We start from the raw sequence: 23,266 nt of genomic DNA on the forward strand, positions 1-23,266 counted from the left end.
GGAGTTCATACTATTTGCATTCATTTTATAGATCTGGTAAGACCAAGTCGCCATATTTATTTTGAAATGAACATGAGGCAGGGGGGAAATCGATAGCTTTGTTTCAAAATCTAGTGTGCTGACAAACTAGACCGCACTTTAAGGCATCATAGACCCAACATACAGTCAGTAAAGTGAGGTAAGACATCATCGCGCGCAAAGTATCTTTCACAGAGAACGCAAACCTAAAATAGACAGCGACAAGCTCTGTGGTAAAAGTTCAGCCAAAATTGTAGACAAAGTAACAGATTCAACTATTTTAACCTATTTTCTTGTTTTATAGTTGAATATTCTAACCAAATGAACTATTTATTCAATATTACAGTCTTTACTTATTAAAGCATCATGTTGTTAGCTTAGCAATATGCTAACTTAAACTCTGTTTCTCCTGTACGATGTTTCTGCCTATGTGTTTTTGTGGAACACATATGTTCTTTTCGGGAATTTCCAGTGTGGAAAAATTTGAGTTTTGAAAGTTACAAACATATTGACATAAGAGTTTTAAGGCAGTGTGACACATTGAAGCCTCGTTGCTGCTTGTGTATGCTGTCCACTCTGGCTAAACCCTGTATTTAGATTGCTGGATCTAGTTTGTTTTTCGGTTTATTTAATCTTTTTCAGATTCTTAATTTGTGTTCCAAAGATGAATAAATGTCATACGGGTTTGGAATGACACAAGGATAAAAAATTAATGAAAGAATTTTCATTTTTGGGTGAACTATCCCTTTAAATTGAACAACTAAAATGATTAAAAATAAAGCAGAAATAAAAATCAGTTGAAGTACTTCTAAGAACTAATAAAAGACTAAATATGATGATAAAAATGACGAAAACACATTAAATTACTAAAAAAACTAGGATTAAAATTAAAACAGAAAATATAAATGATAATTAGTGCTGTAAAATGATAGGTCGCTTCCAAGATAAAAGTTCTTGTTTACATAATATACAAGTATGTACTCTGTATATTTATTATGTATATATAAGTACACACATATGCATGTATGGTATATATTTAAGAAAAATATGGTCATATATAAACTCTATAAAACATTTTTATGATATAAATTGTATGAACAGAAATATATACATTTACAATATTATCAAAACATATACCGAATGTGTAGGTATTTATATAAACATAATAAATATACACAGAACACACATACAGTATATTATGTACACAAACTTTTATTTTGGATGTAATTTATTGCGATTAATCATTTGTCAGCACTAATGAAAATGTATTTAATTGATAATCATTATAATTACACTTGCCCTATTCAGTAATTGCTGACAGTCTGTTTACAATAATTGCTGAATGTAAAGAAAGAAAGAAAGAAAGAAAAAGAAAGAAAGAATATGAAGAAATATTAAGAAAGATAGAAAGAAAAAAGGAAAGGAGTACAGTACACATACTCACACCTTTACAATCATTATCTATCTCATTCAAGTCTGTTGACATGCAGCAGGTGAGAATGCATGAACACGTTCCCTAGTGACTGTGTCTATGGTGATCAGGGATGACTGCATATGCGCTTCACCAAACCACGGTCACTCCCTTCTATACGCACATACTCATCCTTCTACGCCTCTCACAGTTGTTCTTTTTTTGTGTATATTTCATCCACTGTTCTCCTGATTGGCTTATGGAAGGCTGAGCTGATGAGAGTTTGAGACGAATAGCTGTGTTCGCCCACAGTCAGACAGCCAAGAGGAGCTCGGGGCAGCCTCCACCCACACCAATGCAACTTCAGCCCCAGACACGCCACCCATAAGCACTCTCCAATCCAGCCAGAGCATAGCATGGGACCAATTAAAATGGCATCAATCAGAAAAAGAGAGGGATAGAGAGAGATTGCAGATCAGCTTAGAACTCAATGACAGTCGGTTCCATAACTTCAGATTGAGCAGTGAGTGACAGATGAGCCACAGAACCTTCAACTTCATCAACCCAGGTAAAGTTTAATAGTTTAGAGATGGAGATGTTGGATGGACATGTTGGCACAATCTGGTTCGTGATGGTTTGGAGCCTAGCTGGTGGACCACCGAAGCCTCTTAAAATTGGGTCTTTTTTGTTGAAACCAAGATAAATTTGCTGGTTAATACCAGCATCCAAAATGCAACGTATGCTGGTCTTTTCAACAGGACTGTTAGAGATTCAAGCTATTTAGGACGGCTATTAGGTAACATGCACTAATAACTGCCTTAAATCATACACTGTAAAAACAATAATAATAATAATTGTACTTCAAAACTACATGCTTAATTCAATGTGTTCCTTTTCATTTGCAAATATAGATTTCTGAGGGAAAAATGTTTCTATACAAAAAGTGAGATCTTGGCCATTCAGAGTTATTACAAATTAATTGTTGTGAAATCTAATTTGCATTAAACAAATTACGTATATATGTAATTAATCAGCAAAAATTGCAAAAGCTATAACATGTTATGAACTCATCTGGACATCTGGATTAAGTGAAGAGAAAGCACTGTTTGTGCTTGTGCATATAATCTTCCATAAAGTGTGACTATTTTGCTCCAGTACTTTATGTTGCTTCATGAAATATATATAGAAAAAATAAATTGTTTAACCCATAAATAGGTTAAGTCTATTTTCAATTGTTTCTGTTTAGTTCAGTGCACAACAGACAGCTCAAATAGGCTCAGTGCTGCAACTGTATGCGCAGCTACTCTCCTGCTGTGTGAAAAGCGTAGCCTGTGGAAACAGACGGCAAAATACACTTACAAATGCGTCGAACTTAAGTCATGTGTAATTCTCATGACCTATTAACTGCAACACACACAATCATCACATTATCAAATTAAATAAGCAGTACAGTACACACTACAGATCAAATGTTTTTTTTTATACAGTAAAGATGCATTAAATTGATCTGAAGTGGAAGACATTTATAATGTAATAAAATCTCGGTTTCACATAAGAAATGTCCTTTTAAGCTGTCTATTAAACAAAGAACTATATTTACAAATATAATACATAATTTAGCTGAATGAACGGTTGAAAATAATGATAATAATAGTAAAAAATAAATAAAAAAAAATCTCCCAAATCAGCGTATAGGAATGATTTATAAAGATTGGAGTAAAGACTGCTAAAAAAAAATCAGCTTTGCCTTCATAGGAATAAATTACATTTAAAAGTATATCAAAAAGCAAAAAATAAATATATTGTAAAATATTTTTGTAATATAATAATTCATCCGATTGTAAGAAAATCCTACCAACCCTAAACTTTTGAACAGTTACTTTCAAAGAAAGAAAGAAAGAAAGGAGTCCATGTCACGTAGTTGAGTCACAAGCATGTTGTCAAGCCGTCATGTCTCTGCCAAGCTTGGCAGGTGATATCACAGTCGTGTTATGGAGCCACAGTAGCGTAGTGATCTGAGATGTTATCTAACTAGCCATCTGTCACATGACTCTCAATCGCTCTTGCTTTCTAAATTACAAAACGAGTGCAGATTATTTCTTTGAGGGTCCTTAATCGCATGAGGGGAAATACGTTAAGAATCTTTAAGAGCTCCAACACCAATATTGAGAATACAGATATTATCACACATAATACTTCAAATCAGTGTGTTTTCATAATGCCAGATTTAAATGCTAAAGATCTGCATGAGGCTATGGCTAACTAACCCGAACACTATTCACAACGGCAATGTCATTGTTCAGATTGACCTTGTCCACTCTTTCACCCTTTTCTGCATCTCTCTTTCCTTTTCTCCTGCTCTCAGAACTCTCACCCACTCCATCCATCTATAAGTGTGAGCACACAGGCTGGTTTCCATGGCAACCCCTGCAATCTAAACCATCTCGGTGCCTTGGCCGCCCCGCTGAACAAACACACGCAACGGCCGCAGAAGATCCCCTGCTCAACATACAGATTTGGATTTTAGGAAAGAGGGAGGACTAGGGAAGCTGACGAGAGAAAGAGAAAACCTAGAGGAAGATGGAATAGACAGAGAACATTTAGCACACTGCGGCTTCAGATCCAGAAACTCATTAAGGAAAAGAGAGAGAGAAAATCTAAAATCTAAAAATAGCCGATACCAAATCTCCTAGCAGCCCTGCATACATTTGCATGATAAGCAGCAAAAGGCTAACACTCACTGAGCGGTGAACACATGAACCCTGGGAGAAAGTTGAAGTGTAGGATTAACAGGAAGTGGATGGGGGCAGCCAATCAGAAAGAAGATGGACAGGAATGGGGTTAAAGGGGTTCGTTCGAGACAGCTGTAGCAATATTTGGTCTTTGCTGTGACTGTGTTTTACTGTAATGTGTGTGTTCAGGAAGTGTTTTAAAGCATTTCCAGCCTTGAATTTGTTTTCTTTTCTTTTTATTTTAAATACCTTAGACTAGATAGAGTTTAAGACAGAGTATACAGCATAATAATATATTAATATATTAATATAAAAAATAATATATGGTGGATATCGGTTATCAAAGATTTCATCAGTCAGTTAATATTGTATACATCGCTCAGTATTGGATATTTGGGTAATTTCTCCTATATTTATTTAGATATTTAGATTACCCCGGTCATCAATCACTCACTAACTTCTTTAAGTCTCTTATGCTCACAAAAGATGCATTTAACAAAAAATAAATCCAGTAAAAATAGTAATATTGCGAAATGTTATCACAATTTAAAATAAATATTTTCTTTTTAAATATATTTTAAAACAATTATTCAGCAGCCCTGTCATGTGAACCCGGTTTATGATGGTTTGATGCTCAAGAAATTGAAAATGTACTGAGATACAACTCTGCTGAATACACATAATAATTTATGAGTTATGATACAGTGCCATTCAAAAGTTTGGTCAGTAAGATTTTTTTATGTTCAATGGTGATTTATAATCAATGTTGGAAACAGTTGCGCTGCTTGATATTTTTTGGGACCTGTGATACATTTTTCAGGATTCTTTAATAATTAAAACATTTAAAAACAACAGTGTTCATTCAAAATTTACATGTTGTGTTACTATATATATATATATATATATATATATATATATATATATATATATACATACACATATATATATACATTTTTATATATATATATATATATATATATATATATATATATATATATATATATATATATATATATATATATATATATATATATATATATATATATATACACATACACACACACACACATATGTATGTATATTTTTTATTATTATTATTTTATTTTTTCAAATAAATTGACACTTATTCAGCAAGGATGTCTGATGTGGATCAAAAGTCATAGTAAAGACTCATATTGTTAAAATAGATTTCTATTTTGAATAAATGCTATTATTTTTAACTATTTAATCAAAGATTCAAAATAAAAAAAGTGGTACCAAAAAAATATTAAGCAGCACAACAGTTTAAACACAGATAATAAATCAGCATATTAGAATGATTTCTGAATGATCATGTTACACTGAAGCCTGGTAATGGCCGATGAAAATTCAGCACTGCATACCAGAAATAAATTCTATTTTACAGTATACTAAAATAGAAATATATATATATATATATATATATATATATATATATATATATATATATATATATATATATATATATATATATATATATATATATATATCATCTACACCATCACTTGTCGCCATTGTTTTGAGTGTGAATGTGTGTCTGTCTGTTAATCCATGGCTCAGTCCCACCTGCTATTTTGAGACAGTAAATCCTGGACAACTGACATGCTGCACCCGACAAACAACGTTTTCACTCTGTAGACACACACACACACACACTTCCTGCTTATTCCTGTTTTCAACCTGTGTTGGTTATCCTTTAATATGGTTAAATGTATTGAATAGTGGAATGAGTCAGAAGCCTGAGGAAGGAGGAATACATTTGGCTGATGAGAGGATCACTATAAACAGAGATGTGTGAAGACAGTAGCACTGCGTCTGTCACCTCTCATCTGAACAGTGAGCTTATAACGGCAATAGGGACAAATTTACTCAAAGCTGGTGGGAGCCAGGATACTTTATTGCTCCCACTTTTCAATATCTCAAGATTTATGTATATATAAACACACTCAGACAGTGGAATAGACTGAAATATATTTCATTTATCCAACTGAAACATCTGTGACCAGCGCAGCTCGGTTCAGAAGCCTCTGATATCATCAGTCTTTAAACAGCAATGAAAATTTGCACTCTGAATTGGGCTTAACTCACAGAAGAGCCTAGTGGGACGTTGGGTCAGGAAGGTAGGAACGTGGGTAATTTTACAGAAAGCAAGGACTCCGCAGTGCCTGAGCTATTCTGGGCTGCGTAGCTTGAGGTGCCACTGAAAATAACTCAACTGCCCTTCATATCTAAAAAGAGGCTCTTCCCTGTGTCTTGTGTGTGTTAAGACTCATTGATTGGATCTGTTTGTGGAAACATGACAACACTCTCCCACTTCTAGGTACCAAAAACTGCTCTCGCCTGCTATTGGTGGTATGGCCGCCATTGAAGCAAAGATAAAAGGTCATGACTTGGGATGGGAATTGTAAGAAATTTAACTATTTGCGTTAAGGCCCATTCTTCCTAAGGATGCACCAATGTTTGGCAACCAGAATTATGGCTGAAAATAGCAAAAAAATTACATGACAATATCAAATAGAGGTACGCACTAATCCTGCATACAAGTCGGCAATGTAGAAGGGTTTAAAAATGTCTGAGAAATAGGCAAAAATCATTACAAGCACTGACTAGCGAGAGACTGCATTGCTTGTCATCGATGAGAAGAGGAAGGGGTGGTTGTTGCTGGTTACTGTATGATTATTGAAATTGCGAAATGGCGTTAATTAAGCAAACTGCAGAACATTGTGTTTTCTAATACATGCACAAATTGCATCAAACAACGCCGTATGATCTCACGGCACCAGGGTTCAAAGCACGAGACCAAATTGGGATCTGTAATATTTTCTACTGTTTTAAAAGAAGCCTCTTCCACTCAGCAAGGCTGCATTTATTTGTAAGTAAAAAGTACAAGATGCAAGAAGGGGGCCACAAAAAAGGCCAGACATTTTTATTTTGTTAACTTTTGAGTTAGTATAATAACTAATTATAATTAATATTATAATAATATTTTAATATATAATAATATAATACAATTCATAATAATTGATTTTAAATTAAACTGTGCTTTATTGGTTTAATGTCTTCTAAAATGTAAAAAAGAAATTCAGTGTTAAGTAAATTTTCTAAATTGTTGTTTTGTTATTGATTTTTATTTGTTTATTTTTTTAAGCAACATTTTGGCTATTTAATGTTATCCAATGGTTTATAAAAAAAAAAAGGGAAAAATACATATGGGAAAAATGCGAAAAACTATGTTCTGTATCCAGCCTTCGGCCCAGTGTTAAATTTTTTTTTTGGCTTTGGCTTCGACTAAGAATTTTAAGTTTGATGTACCCCTACAACATTAACTATCCACACCTCAACTACTAACTCACAGCACAGAGACACATTACTCACGGAATCATTTTCAAATTTTTTTTTACAATAAAAACAATGACAGCCAATGAGAATTAGCTAATCAATCCTGCTTTAAAGGGGGGGTGAAATGCTATTTCATGCATACTTAGTTTTTTACACTATTAAAGAGTTGGATTCCCATGCTAAACATGGACAAAGTTTCAAAAATTAAGTTGTACGTTTGAAGGAGTATTTCTGTTCCAAAAATACTCCTTCCGGTTTGTCACAAGTTTCGGAAAGTTTTTTTCGAGTATGGCTCTGTGTGACGTTAGATGGAGCGGAATTTCCTTATATGGGTCCTAAGGGCACTTCTGCCGGAAGAGCGCGTGCTCCCGTATAGCAGAGCAGAGAGAGGCTGGGAACAGGCATTCGCTGATCAGAGCGAGAGCATCGCGAAAAGTCACAAAAGAAGTGTGTTTTTGGTTGCCAGGGCAAGACAACCCTGCACAGATTACCAAAAAAAAAAAAACAGCATTAAGGGACCAGTAGATGGAGTTTATTTTTACAGAGCATCAACGGAGTTGTGCAAGTGTTTGTGTTTGTTCCCTGCATTTCGAAGATGCTTGTTTTACAAACAATGCCCAGTTTGACGACGGATTTGCACGTGGTTTATTTCTTAAGGATAATGCAGTCCTAACGAAAAAGGGTCACGATCGTGTGTTGGAACCGCAGGCGGTGAGTAAAACTGCTTCAAATATCTCTGTGTTGTTAACTTAGCTATCAGCGTGTGTCATAAAACTGCACTTTCCACATGTACAACTTAAAAAAAAAAAAAAAAAAAAAAAAGACGACAAAGTGGAACTTATTCATTTTCCAAAACCGCTAAGCAAATATATACAGTTTCAGTACATACCACATAGAGATGTTGTTGCTGATGCTGCTCTTGTTAAATTTCAGCCTCTGGATCTGATTCTGGATCATAAATATACGCTGAATCTGACTGTTAGCCATGGTTTGTTTTTCCTCACGGTAAAGTCACAGCTTCCAAACGCTCTCAACGCAAAAGCTTTCTGGCGCTCGTGATTCTTTAGCTCCGCCCACACGTCACGACTCCAGCCGGTCGTGTTTTTCCGGGAAAAATCGGTACAGACTATTTTTCTCTTATGAACAGGGATGTAGTGGAGGCTAAATGCACGTAAACGCCGTTTACGCACCTCCCAAAATTCGGAAATAGCGTTAACCCATCTCCAAAGTGCGTTTATCCACCTCTAAATTGAGTTTATCCACCTCTAAATAGCCTACAGATCCTATGACATTTAAAAGGAAGCTTATGTCGTTTTAGTTTCATATTGTTCATTATTAGTTTCATAAGTTGTTTGTTGTTAAAGACGCAGTGTTTCATATTGTGCTGCGACTTGTCAGTGTTGACCAATTGCTTGCGGTGTTGCCAGTTAGTGGGAAGTTCGGATCATTTTACTGACTCAGATCTTTGAGTCTCGTTCAGCAAAATGAACTAATCTTTTCTCTTACCGTCTCTATGGGACTGACATGAAGAATAAAAGACTCGGACCTCACCTGTCGATTCAGAACCCATATGTTGTTTAATGCACATGTGCGGTCAACAGTCCTGAGTCATATTAAAGATTCGTTCAAAATGAACCACACGCAACAGACTGCATCAAGATTCAAAAATGGATATCCGGCAATTAATAATAATAATAGTAATAATAATAATAACGTTTGATATTTTGAATAGAAATCATCACTCATACAGCAGTCATTCATCTCATCTCCGTTTTTATTTGTGTTCGTATACATACAATATCCACGATCCGCCAGGGCTATAGTCCAATGGTGCGCACATTTGAATAGATAAGCATTTTATGACATGTTTGTAAAATATTTCGTCATACAGAATAACATTTCTATTCATTTTACACTGATTTATGCGATCTGAAGAGCTAAAACAGCTAACAGAGCTAGTGATTACTCTCTTCTTATTAATTCGCGTCAGCTATGCCATCAGTGCAATATCATTACTTTGTAAAGCTGTCAATCATCTCACGTGAACCACGTGACCAGAAGGATGTCCTTCTGCAATGAAGCTGTCTGTGTCATTGATAAAATATATGAAAGACAAAAGTAAAAAAAAAATATTTGATTCCAGCTTGTTAAATGTGAATATGTTCTAGTGTCTTCCCCTCTCTGTGACAGTCAACTGAATATCTTTGAGTTGTGGACAAAACGAAACATTTAAGGACCATTCCAATTAACCGATTAATTGAGAAAATATTCAACAGATTAATCGACTATGAAAATAATCCCAAATCCCTAATCATTGCATACAAGTGCGTTGCATTGGAACCCCTGGATATAAGTCTCTCTCTCTATTCCTCTTTAAAAAAAAATTGTTCTCTCTGTTTTGTCATTTAGTAAACTTTATAGATTTCAAACGTATTATTCCTTCTTGAGTCTCTTTAACAAGAACTTAGATTAATGTATGAATTGAATAGTGATTGTGTGACCTATATGAGGGAATAACCAGTGATACCCTTGGTAGTAATCTCAAATGATAGCCTATAGCGATGTCATCAGAATACACATACACCGGTAGGCAGTGGCCCACCTTACCATTACCACGATGTGGTCACCCAGAATTTATAGTTTACCCACCTCTTTTTTTACCACTACACCTCTGCTTATGAATATAATAAAACTAAAGACTTTTTGGAGTTATGAAGGATGCAGTACTACTCTATAGGTACTCAAGATTAACAGGATATTGAGTGAAACCGAGCATTTCACCCCCCCCCCCCCCTTTAAAGAGCTCAAGCATTTAAAGCGGCAAATGATGAAACTGCATGCTAATAATAAACAGAAGGTTATTGTGTGTTAGTGTGGACAGTAATACAGTTGTCATTCTTATTGTTTAAAAAAAAACAGATTCCTCTTAAATATTACCATTCCTTAATGTTCTGTTACAGTTTAACTCTTAAAGTGTCTCTTTAACTACACATCAAAATACACTGATTTAAGTCTCAAGCACTTCAATAACATTATAGCAACAATTCCTGGATCATGTCAGACATAAAAACTATAAGACTCAGATTGGTTGAGAAATTAACTGATTCAGAATGATCTGTGATTCACTAAAAAGAATCAAAAATACACTTGAGAATCCAACTTTACTGGTCAAGCTGTTTGTTTTTGATTTATTAAAAGAATCGGCTCATTAGAGTCATTAGCTTGGTGATCGGATTTCACTGGTTGTCTGTTTTTGATTTGATGAATGGATCAGTTTACAAGAGTCAATTTCTGTAGAGTAAAACTTCACTGGTTGAGCGATCTATTTTAGTATACTGTAAAATAGAATTTATTTCTGGGATGCAGTGCTGAATTTTCGTCACCCATTACTCCAGGCTTCAGTGTAACATGATCATTCAGAAATCATTCTAATATGCTGATTTATATATATATATATATATATATATATATATATATATATATATATATATATATATATATATATATATATATATATATATATATATATATATATATATATATATATATATATATATATATATATATTAGAATCAGTTCTCAGTTCCCAACCCTAGTCATGACCTAAAAGTGTGCTTACTGGGAGTTCTTGAGAATGTTCACATCGTAGGCCGCTGGATATAAACTGGAGGGATGCTGAGCTCTCATTTATGCCCAGAGCAAAGACACACATTAGCACTAACTGACTGTTTGCATGGAGATTCTAGAATTAAGTGATCTCCAGCCGAGCTCATCCTCAGTTTACTGACACCTCTGAAAAGAGGCCTGTGATTAATGCAACATCCAGACAACACAACTATTATGTAGACACAGTGCTTGTTATGTGTGTTTTATTGTCTGTTGCGACTGTATGTTGATGTGCCTTTGTGTGGGCGCAGTGTAGTTGTATGTTGCCCCTTGCAGTTGTGTGTTAACGTACACATTTACAGGCCTATTATCACAGCTCATTGATGAATTAGCCTAGTGTGTCAAAACACCAATACTATGTAAAATGAAAAGGACACATGCTTTAATAGGGTTAGTGAAACCTAAAAATAATGTTGGGTCATCATTTACTCACATTTGTTTCAATCCAAATTGGGCGGAATTACTTTTTGTTAATACTTTTCTTCATAAAAGTAAATATCCAAAAATGACAATATAGTCCACATGAAACCATACAATAACTTTGTGTTTAAAAGGACTGCTTAAGCAGAACACTCCACTCTTACATACACAGATACACTCTTAAAAAGGTTTCAAAAAGGTTGTTCTGCAGTCATGGCAAAAAAGAACCATTGTGGGTTCCACAAAGAACCTTTTCAGTGAACAGTTGATAATCGGTCTGACAAATCTTTTAACAATCTGATCAACCTTTTTCCACTGTAAAGAACCTTCTGTACAATGGGAAGAGTTAATGAACTTAAACGTTCTTCATGGAGCCATAGATGAACCATAGATAAAGAGCCTTTATTTTTAAAAGTGTATAAATGGGAAATGTTCCATGTGGTGACTGTAGTCCTGACTTTTAAAGGGGTCATATGATGTGATTTCAAGTTTTCCTTTCTTTTTGGAGTGTTACAAGCTGTTCGCGAATAGATAAGATCCCTAAAGTTGCAGAGACTAAAGTCTCAAACTCAAAGAGATAATCTTTATAAAAGTTAAGACTCCTCCTAAAACACTTGATGGCATAAGTAAATGATAACAGAATTTTCCTTTTTGGGAAAACGGTCTCTTTAAATCAGAAAGACAGTTATGTCTCTATTGTCTGAATTTTTCATTGTTATTCAGTGAAGATTATCTGTCATGATCATCTCCACTAATGCATGCAGTCAGTTATGAGTGGGGGATTAAACAAAGCTATTTCTGAATCAAAATTCCGGCATTGCTGCTGAGTCTGCATCATTAGTTTACCTCAACTGAAGACAGGTATCTCCCAGCAGCAGCTTCAGGTCTGTGAGTGGGCTCTCAGAACATATGCTCGACACACACCCAGGAAAGAACAGCTTCAGCCCCCGCGCGCGCACACACTCACACACAAAGAAGCGTTAAAGTGTGGGATTTCCCTAATGGACACTGCTGTTTTCCACACACACACACAAGAATCTTGGTGCAGGCTTTTTCTAATGCACTAATGATGTATCACAAAACCAAGAGGATTTCATGAATCTATCAAACAACCACCATCAGGACAGACAACCCAGTCCTCTGATCATTACTATTCCGTTGTCATTGATCACACAAAACCAGTGTTACATTTGTATTTATTTTTGTTTGTTTTAGTGACAGTTTTTCTGTTGATCATTTTTCAGAGATTTAGACTGATTAAAATGGCAGATGAAAAATAACATTTGGTTTAACAAATGAAATGTTTGAACATTTGGTTTACATAAACACGGACGCCACCAACATTCGGAATTGGTGAGATTTTTTTGGTCAGACTTTATTTTAAGGTCCAATTCTCGCAATTTACAAACCATTAACTGTGATTTGTGCCTCAGTAAACTCAGAATTAGCTGCTTATTGGTAGTTAGTAAGGTATATATTAAGTTTAGGGTTTGGGTTAGGATTAGGAATGTAGAATATGGTCATGCAGAATATGTACTTTATAAGTACTAATAAACAGACAATATATTAATAATAGGCATGCTAATAAGCTACTATTGGTCCCTATACTATTATGTTTTTTTAATGTTTTGAGTCTCTTATGCTCATAAGGCTGCATTTATTTGATACAGTACAGTGGTATTTTTTATTAATTCTAAAACATTTACGCTACTTAACATTTTTGTGTAAAAAGCAATATTTTAGATCCGATTTTCATTGAATAGAAAGATTAAAAATAACTGCATTTATTTGAAATATAAATCTTTAGTGACAATATACTGTAAACGTCTTTTGAACAATTCATTGCATTCTTGCTGAATAAAAGCATTAGTTAGTAAAAAATCTTAATGACCCCAAGCTTTTGAATGTAAAAAAATATATAACAACTGACGTCAACCCAACTATAGCTGTCTTCGTAGCAGTTTGTTTCTTGTGTTAATTTGCTGTGGACTCACCTTCACTGGAGGATCCCGTCAGATCGATGATGACAAACACTTTGCCCTCTGGCTCCAAATCGATCTATAGAGAGGAAACAGAGAGAAGAAACCAATCAGAGGAGAGCATCTCAGCACAAAAGGGAGACAAAGTCATCCAGAAGCACATGATTCACTGACTTTATAAAGGCACTCCGAAAACATCTCAATCATCTTCAGTTTATCAGCTGCTGTCAGAGTTCACGATCCCAGTAATAGATTCCCTCTGTGAATCTCCCTCTACAGGGACGGGCCCCTAACTAACTTCCTGCTCTCTGCCTCTTTTTGTTGTCTCTAAGGATGGAGGGTGGCAGAGAGTTGGCAGGGAAACTGCTCTGGTTTTATAATTCCGTTTTAAACAATTTCCTGCCAGAGCAGCACATCCCCGAACGACCCACGCAGACCCCACGCGGGCCCGCTGCTTAGCCGAGATTCAACGCCCACTCGCCATCAGCTCGGCGTGGGGGAGAGGAGCTGGGAGAGGCACCAGATCCACAATGTCAGGAAACCACTGCTTAATCTTATTATGCAGAGAGAGAGTGAGAACACAGGCCCCGCGGTGCATATGTGGAGGTGGATGGAGGTGTCGAAGAGAGAGATATCGAGCTGCATTCATAGAACATCTCAAAATAGGAGGCCTGTTTTATTTTTCTCTTCACAGCGATCTAGATCATCAGGGACACGGCGGACTTGGTGCTAGATCAGCACTCCCAGTCTTAGCCTCTTCCTGAAGACAGGAATTAGGACACGAGGAACTGCACAAGCTCATCTGATGCGCTCTGCATCAGAAATGACTTTGCTATCCCCGATTTTAGTCACAGTCTGTGCTGTGGGAGTTGCATTTCTGACGCTCTGCCCCGAGTTTAACCTGCTCTCTCAGCTGGAAGGGGAAAAAAGTGATTTATCCCTTCCACTCCTGATGAAATAATCAAGTTTTGCTGCACCTTTATAAATCAAGCCTGTCGCACTCTCCAAACTGCACTTAACATATCAGACCTGCGGTCATCTGATGAAATTATAACCAAAAGTGGCTTTGAGATGAAAGCTGCGACTGCAGAACTGCTGATGATGTCATCTGAAATGCTAACGGGGTGATGACATGTCTGTTATTCAGCCACGAGGCCCCTCCCCCCACCCCCTCTCTTCCTGTGATGTCATGAGATTCCATTCACCAGCAGCCTCCTTGAGTGTGTTTGTCTCAGAGGTGCAGCTGTCACTAAATTTAGCAGAGGAAGGAAAGGCCACTGCGTGTGTGTGTGTGTGTGTGTGAATGTGCAAGGATGGAGCCGTGTGCTCTAGTCTCCCTGATGACACTCTCCAGGAAACCAGCATCATGCTTTGCTAAACAATGTTGGCGAGGTTGCTTCGCTAATCTTGTATGCGAGTTTGTGAACCTGTCCAGCCGTCGCCGACTCCAAAAGCTCTTTTTCAAAGCTGCTGTCATCATATGGGCTCAAGGACAGCCTGCAGACAGCAGTCCAGTTATAGTCATTAGCACACACACACACACAAGTTTTAAGGTGTCCTTGTTATGGTGGAATTATATATTTAAAGGAATACTCCACCCAAAAATAACATTTTTGTCATTAATCACTTAACCCCATGTTCGTCTTTGGAACATAATTTAAAATATTTTGGATGAAAACCGGGAGGCTTGTGACTGTCCCATAGACTGCCAAGTAAGTTACACTGTCAAGGTCCAGAAAAGAATGATAGACGTCATCAGAATAAGTCAATAATTGTGAATCTCCAGTAAGTAAGGCTCTCAAGGCTATTTTATTCACCTAAACATAGGATGAAGTGATTTATTTTTCTTTAATACAGATGATGCCAATGTATTTTCCGATGAGTCAGCTATGTTAGCAATAATAACATTACCTGCTTGCAGAAAAGGGTTGCCAGGTTTTCATAACAAAATCTGCCAATTTGTTACTCAAAGCTAACCCAAACTAACCGTGATTTGAGGGGGTCCCTTGGTAAAAAAAAAAAAAATCGCGCTCCGGGGGCTAAAATATACATTATCGGGGTTGCTTCAACCCACAGACATAAAAAACACCCTGTGACAATAGTGATGAAGTAGCCCAATTCCACAGGAAAACCGCAGACATGCAACACTGTGACAGATAGTAATAATGTCTACCAGTGGACATGACCTCTGTCAGCTTAAGGTTGTCTAATTTGGCACGGCCTCCTGCTGCACTATTACTAGTAAGGCTTTCCTCTGTGTATACAAACATATCCTTACAAGTAAAATTTTAGCTGTATTATTTGTGTCCAATTTTATGTTTGTTGTCCACCCAACTGTTAGATGGAATGTACACCCATGTATTTAGTGGTACAAGGGCAAGAAGAGGCAATTTCTATGTTCAAGCACTTTGAGACACGTCTCTCTGAATGCGCCCTGTGCATACAGAACACTGTGCACAAGTGCTGAATTGGGCTCTTTCACATCTTTTTCTGTTTGCATGTTTAAACTGCGAATTTAGTTTGTCCATTCAGGTGCAGGAGGACACGATGGAGAGCTCAGTTCGGTGTTACTGTCCATGAGACGAGTCTCTCTGCATGCGCCGAACACGGCATGCAAGTACTCAGTTGAGTTTTTCCGCATCATGTGTATAAATGCCTTAAACTTTTTGGAATGTTTAAATTGGCAAGGCTTAAAAACACGTGCAAATGATAAACTTTCATGACGATGCGCAGCAATGGTCTATCAACTATCCTCAGCTTTTTTTTTTGGCTGGACTCAGCCACTAGGTTGAGATCGCCGGGAATATAAATTATATATTAATATACTAAAAATAAATAATACTCATTAATAAGAACTTTATATATTAATATATTTAGCATAGGCGTTATAATATATTATACTATATCTTAATAATAATAATATATATATATATATATATATATATATATATATATATATATGAATATATTAGTATATCAGCTCATACAACTGTATATTTGTATATACATTAATATTTTGCAAGAAACGTAAGATGTTTATTTTTGAAAAATACGTTTTAATAAATGTTTTTATACTGAACCTAATTATATATTTTCAAACTTTTTTGAGTACATCATCTGCGATGTTTTATGTGTACTTCATGGCTTCAGAATTACACAATCTCAAACTTTTACGAAAGTCACAATAATGATGTGGACCCTGTCAGAGCTGCTTGATTTGGTTGATGGCCTAAAATGATTTACTGAATACTGAACTCCTGAAAATCCTGGGCAGACACTGTAGCACTACATGCACAAAATCAATTATAACAGTAGATGCTACTGAGGTCAAACTAAAGGCATCATACGGATATCATGAGGACATAACGGGAGAGCAAAAGAGAAAAACAGAGAGAGAAAGGGGAGAAAGGGAGGATAAAACCCAGAGATAAGCTGTGGGACATAATCAGCTCCTCTTATGCAACACCCTGCAGCTCAACATTGTCCATACACCCACAGCTCAAGAGGCTCACTGCCTCACTGTCCCTCCCCTTAGAAAAGACATATCACATATGAGATCTCTTTAATATCTCAACTGTTTCTCCAAGACAGAAATAAAATGGCATGGAGAACAAATAGAAACTTCTGCCTCACAGATTCTCTAAAAAAACATAGTAATCTTGCATGTGTCACCTCTAGACTTTCAGATCTCAGTATACCTCAAAATGTGCTCAGATTTGCCAAAGTCTTCAATAGACCAATATGAACACAAACATTTCTCAAATTCTAGATAAAGATCAAATGTGACCCTGGCTGTGAAAACCCAGCTTAAGTCTTTTTTGTGTGTGTGATTTATACTTCATAAGCTAAAGAAGATTCTGATAAAATGTGACCTTGATATCTTTATTATTGACTGAGCAAGGCCATGTCAAAGATTGAAATTAACATTAATCGTTAATATAAAACTTTGATGCTTGTTATCTATTGTTATCTATTTTGGAGACTTTAGCCTGGATTGGGTTACAATTCCCTTACTGAATGTTTTTCAGTTCTCTCATTTGTTTCTAATTTAGGAATTTTAGGAGAATCATCAGAGTATTGGAAAAAAGCACAGACCTTTATATACTTTTCCATGCACAACCAGATGTTTTTAAAGGTTGAAAATTCCAAAACAACAAATATACTGTTCAGGGTTACAACAAAAGTATTTGGACAGTTTCTACAACTGGGATGTAAGTAAGTGGCAAATGTTGAATCGTTAATGTGATGACCTACACCTGTGGTTACTCTGCAAGGACACTTATGAGAACCTGAGGCGAACTGACTTCATACATCCACAAAAAAACACCTCGGGACTAGTTTCACGCATGCGCAGCAGACATTGTGGTGTGTATGCGGTAAGGCTATCAAGTACAACAGAAGGAAAACAAACGCTTGCTCTGGTTACTGTCCTTCAGTGCCTGAACATGTCCCCCTCCATTGGCCCTAAAAGTCTCTTGCTCGCCCTCTCTCTGTTCTAATCACCGCTGTGCAAACAGATACCCGCAAGCCACAGAAAACACATGCTGCTCACGCTCTCCCAAACATGCGTCTCCATGGAAAAATGCTTTGTGCTGCTCAACGGTTTAAAAACAAGCTGAGGTTTTTGGAACAACAGCCATCATGTAAAGGAATAGTTCACCCAAAAATGACAATTTTGTCATAATTTACTCACCCTCACGTCGTTCCAGACCTGTATGAACTGCTTTCTTATGATGAACACAAAAGGAAGATATTTTGAAGAATCAAACAGTTGTTGGTCCCCAATGTCATCTTTAGTATGTTCAACATAAAATAAGAAACTCATACAGGTTTGGAATGACATGAGACCGAGTAAATTCTTTTTTGGGAGAACTATTTCTTTAAGGCACATTCATGCCTAAAATGCCAACTATTAAGATAACCGTAATGAGAACTATATTAGTGTCCAGACCAATGCACAATAACGTTCTGTTTATTATTACTGCATGTTGCCATTATGTCGTCTGTGGCTTTAAATTTATGAGCTCATGATGGATTCTGATTGGCTCTCAATGTTTTTAACATTCATCAGCTGGAAAAAAAATAATAATTCTGAAAGCGATTCCAACAATTTTGTTACAGTTGTGGTGTGGACTTTCTTATTGTCATAAAATTAGAAGAATGATTATTAAAACTTTACAATTAGCATTATCGTTGTAGTTATTGTCCTTTATTGTGAACAGGCCTTTACTAACCCTCATGTTGTTTCAAACCCATGTGACTTTCTTTGTTCAGCAGAACAAAAAATGTTTTGCCCATTCAATATAAGACACTGGAAAGTCACTAACTTTTATATGGGAAAATAGTGTATATGACATTTTTCAGAATATCATCTTGTTGTGTTTCTCAGAAAACATTCGGTTTCGGTATTACATGAGGGTGAATTAAATAATGACAGAATTTTCATCCCTTTAATATTGCATTAAGTTGAATTTGTTATATGATACACTGAGAAGACAGCTCGTGATAGATTTCCAACTTAACGTAATGTTATATATGGAGGTGTTTGCAATTTATGGATACTTGTCTCAGGACTAAATATAAAAGGTGATGCGCCAATCCCAGACTGTACAAAAAAGGTGGCCTGTTTCTTTAAAAATAAAAAATTTAAAGAGTGAAACTGTGTTCAAGTACATTAACCCATTAGTCCTATTAGGACTGTTGATTTGACTAAAGATAGGGAACTGAGACTTCTCTTTAGGGATGTGTGAAGAGAAAGAAATACTGCGACTGAAGACCGTCCCTGCACTTGGGAAATCAAAAGTAGGTCCGAGAAGTTTTAAACACATATGCCACTGATTTCTAATGAATCTAAAGCTATGATTAAACATTGAAGAACACTTTTTCTTCCCTTCTACTCCTCAATTACACCCTCTCCTCCTTCATACTCTCCTCATCCATTTCTTACTTTCTCTCTCTCTCTCTCGAAGACAGTTTGAGCTCAGCAACGGTCCTCCTACGTCCATCTGTCAACAGCAGAGTCTCAGCATGGCGGCATGCACTGCTCCCATTCACACTCAAAATCACACACAAACGTGGCCATACGAAACATTTCAGCTCCGTGAAAGCACAGGCTCTGAGTGAAACCTTCAGAGCTCCATGAATTACTAATAAGACACCTCACTGGGGCTAATTGTGCATAATTCATGATACAGACTAATAATGGGAGCCTTTGAAGGTCTGATTGGAATTCAGTTTGAATAAATACTAGGTCCTGAGAGGCCTTCATGGCTTTAATTTAGTAAATAGCATAAAAAGAGACCAGACAAAACGAAAACAGCCATCTGGAGATAAAACGCTCATGTAACTGTGGGCACAGGAACAGACTAGTCTTTGTGTCTCAGACATCATGAGGTGTGAATTACTTTGATTTAATCTCGGCATAAAATGAGTGCACACACACGTGTGAACACACAGAGTGTGAATAGGGTGCTGAGAGGATTCAAGTCTGTTGCTGGCTCCTGCAGAGAAGAAGACTGCAGATATCATGATGGTGATGATAGGAAATTCTGGCCCCACTGTGGGCCATATGAGCATTTCTTCAGGAAAAGAATTCATGAATCTGCACACATTCAAACCCCATCCATACCACCCTTGCTTGCTTTGCCTACCTTCACTAGATTAAGCTTTTACACACTCAGAGATGCCCTTTCCACACTCTCAGCCAACCTAGGAATACTAAAAAGAGTGATTTTCTCAGTAGAAATGTATAATCTGTTTCATAAGTTACATTAACTAGCATAATTTGCTGTTACAAGGCCTAAAATTTGTTAGAATTTTTTTTTAAATGTACATTGTCTAAGAATTTTACATGATTTTTAAATATTTTTATACTCAGATATGATTAATTTATTTGATCATAACAGAAAACCGTAATACTGTGAAATATTATTGCAGTTTAAAATAACTTCTATTTTAATATACTTTAAAATGTAACCAAGTCCTTCAATGAATATAAGGTTTAAAAGAAAAGCATTTAATTGAAACCGAAATCTTGTTAAATAATATTAATTGTATTTAAAGTCACTTTTGGTCAATTGAATGCATCCTTGGTGAATAAAAGTATTCATTTCTTTTAAAAATATGTATATTAATACTGTTGACTTTTGAACGGCATTGAAGGACCTTAAATGATTATCTATGCCAACATTGGAACTCAGAAAAAAGGCTTCAGAGTTTTCAAATAATATGAAATCAATCACAATCATGTTTTCCATAATTTATTTTCGTACTTCATGAACATGCCCTTGAATCTACAACAACAATTCAGCTTAAAACCCATATTCACATATGTGGTGTATTATGCTGTGGAGGTGAGAGTACAAGTGTGTGTGAGTGTGTGTGTGTAACTGGGTCATGTAGATAGCGGTACAGATCAGGCATATTTGCCAGAGTATCTCATATGTCACCTGTATTGTTCCCTTTCACTGTAAGCATTCTCAATGTGCCTCAGGCGAGAGCTCAGCGCAGCATGTGAAAACTAGACAACCGGCGGTCACAGACACAAATCTGCAAAGCACACACACACACACAAACCAAACCACACACGATGAACAAATGAGGAGAGACACGATTAAATACACATTCTCTCATTGAGTCATTTCATTAAATTAATTATTGCTGCTGGATGAACTGATCCTGCTTACCCACAATTCACCCTTCCCCCTCAAATCCCGAGATTTGAGAAGTGATGAAAAACACAGAAAAACACAAAACCAACACCAAAGGCATGATGAGAAGGTTTTTTTGTCTGTTCAAGCCTACATGTCGCCACCTAAGCCTAGAAGCACAGATACGGGATTCCTAATAAATCCCTGATGGGTGAAGGAACTCAATCAACACCCAGCTCTGATGTGCTTTAGCTGGGCAAATATGGGTTGATATGAGTTCCTGTGGCAACGGTATGCCAAAGAGAGGGAGGAGCTGGTGTTTCAGCCTCAGCCTGATGGCCTATTTGCGCAAATGGCCAGGGAGAAGTGAGGGCAGATGATGTCAATGTCCAGTAACCAGGAAGTACTGTATAGCTAACACCAATGTTTAAGTGGAGACAATGGAAAAGAGAGCTGCTGGGCATAAACCTGTAAAATGCTAAGTGCAATCGATAACTGTAATGTAAGCTGTAATGCAGTGGAAAGACATTAAGGAAAATGCAGGCCTTTAAAGCTCATTATCTGTTGCTAACCACCACTCCTAGTGAAATGTGTTTTAAGCATTTGGAGCTGGTTTGTAATGGACTGGATGTAATGTCAGGACCATAAATATCTGCGAATTTAACAAGGAGAGTTCGGACAACAAAATGGAAGGGAAGGAAACCCAGTACAGAGAAGGTGAAGGAAGCAGGGGAAAAGCAGGAGGAGGACAATACGAGGAAGAAGACTGAATGAACCCGAAAAAGATGAGAGCAAGAGGCCGCAAGATCAGCAGAAGTCCTCCGTGCCACTTGTGGCCCCCTCTTTCTCTGACTCTTTACAGATGACCTCCTCAGTAAAAGGCTGGTAACTGAAGGCAGAGACATCCCTATAGATAAGGACCACTTTCGCTGGTTATAATGGGATTGTTGCTAACTTGAGCTAAGGGTGTCATGGATGATCTGTGCCAGATCAGACATTCCATGAAGAGGCTGATGGAAGGCTTGTAAATTATTCAGTCCATTCCTGTCTCACACAACAAAGACGCGTGGCTGTGTCTCAGTAGTGTCTGAGAACCAGCCAAAAGACCAGGCTCCAATTACCTCTTCCGCTAAAGGCTACACAGAAAACTAACATGACGTTCAAACCCAACTTACCATTGGCTTAGCATTAGGAGAAGATCTGAGTGCCCAAAAGTGGTGCAATTTCTGAAAACTTTGTTGCAACGGACCACAACATGCGGTTGGGGAACAATTACAGGCCAGAAACCCAATAGAGAAGTAAAGCCACAAACATGACACAAACATGACACAACAGCGTCTTCGCTAGGGTCTGAGGTCCTGCTTGGTTACTTTTTCCAATAAACAGTTTTGTAACACTGCTGCAACTGTTTTTCTGTGGTTCTGTTTGTGTTTGTTGAAGTAGAGGAGGCTTTCTAAATTAGTAAGTATGCTTCCTTGTTCCAAGCGGAATAAAGCTCCACCTGTGTGGATAACAGTGGGAGTGAATGTACGGATGAAGCTCATTGGATGTTTATCCACTCCATGAAGTGCGTGGGTTTCTTGGGAGACATCTGGCTCCAGCTTTTGCTGCTCAAATGATGTGCCTAGAAACAACTGTCTTCTTAAACATTTGCCTCATTTGGCGTCTTTTTCAGATACACTGTACCTCACTTCTATGCATTCATTTGAGATGACACTAAAAACTTTTTATGAAAAATGTTACATCCTAAGGCTCATTATACCAGTTGTCTATTCTAATTACACCATGTATTTTCTAATAGAAACAATAATGCTCCAACAAATGAAATATCACATTACAAGCTGGTTTGTGCAAAATTCAGAATTATATAACTGACATCCTTTTAATTCATAAATTGGAATTAGAACTGAATTGATATTTTACAGAAGTCAAACAGTAATGGCAATTCAAGAATTATTTAATTATATGTCATTCTGTCTATCTGCAAAGTCAAAACTATTAACAAGAGCTGATTTAAGAAAATTAATTGAAAAT

General features: G+C 36.7%; 1 protein-coding gene across 1 annotated transcript in view; it reads right to left on the minus strand.

Moving 5' to 3' along the window:
* Nucleotides 1–23,266, minus strand: part of LOC127969319 (protein kinase C epsilon type) — a 55,804-nt gene that overhangs the window by 29,773 nt on the left and 2,765 nt on the right. The window contains exon 2 of the mRNA XM_052571181.1: nt 13,599–13,662. Coding sequence (XP_052427141.1) covers nt 13,599–13,662 — 64 coding nt within the window. The remainder of the gene's footprint in view (nt 1–13,598; nt 13,663–23,266) is intronic.

This window comes from Carassius gibelio, chromosome B12 (genome assembly GCF_023724105.1).
Source record: "Carassius gibelio isolate Cgi1373 ecotype wild population from Czech Republic chromosome B12, carGib1.2-hapl.c, whole genome shotgun sequence".
In the NCBI taxonomy this organism is placed as follows: Eukaryota; Metazoa; Chordata; class Actinopteri; order Cypriniformes; family Cyprinidae; genus Carassius; species Carassius gibelio.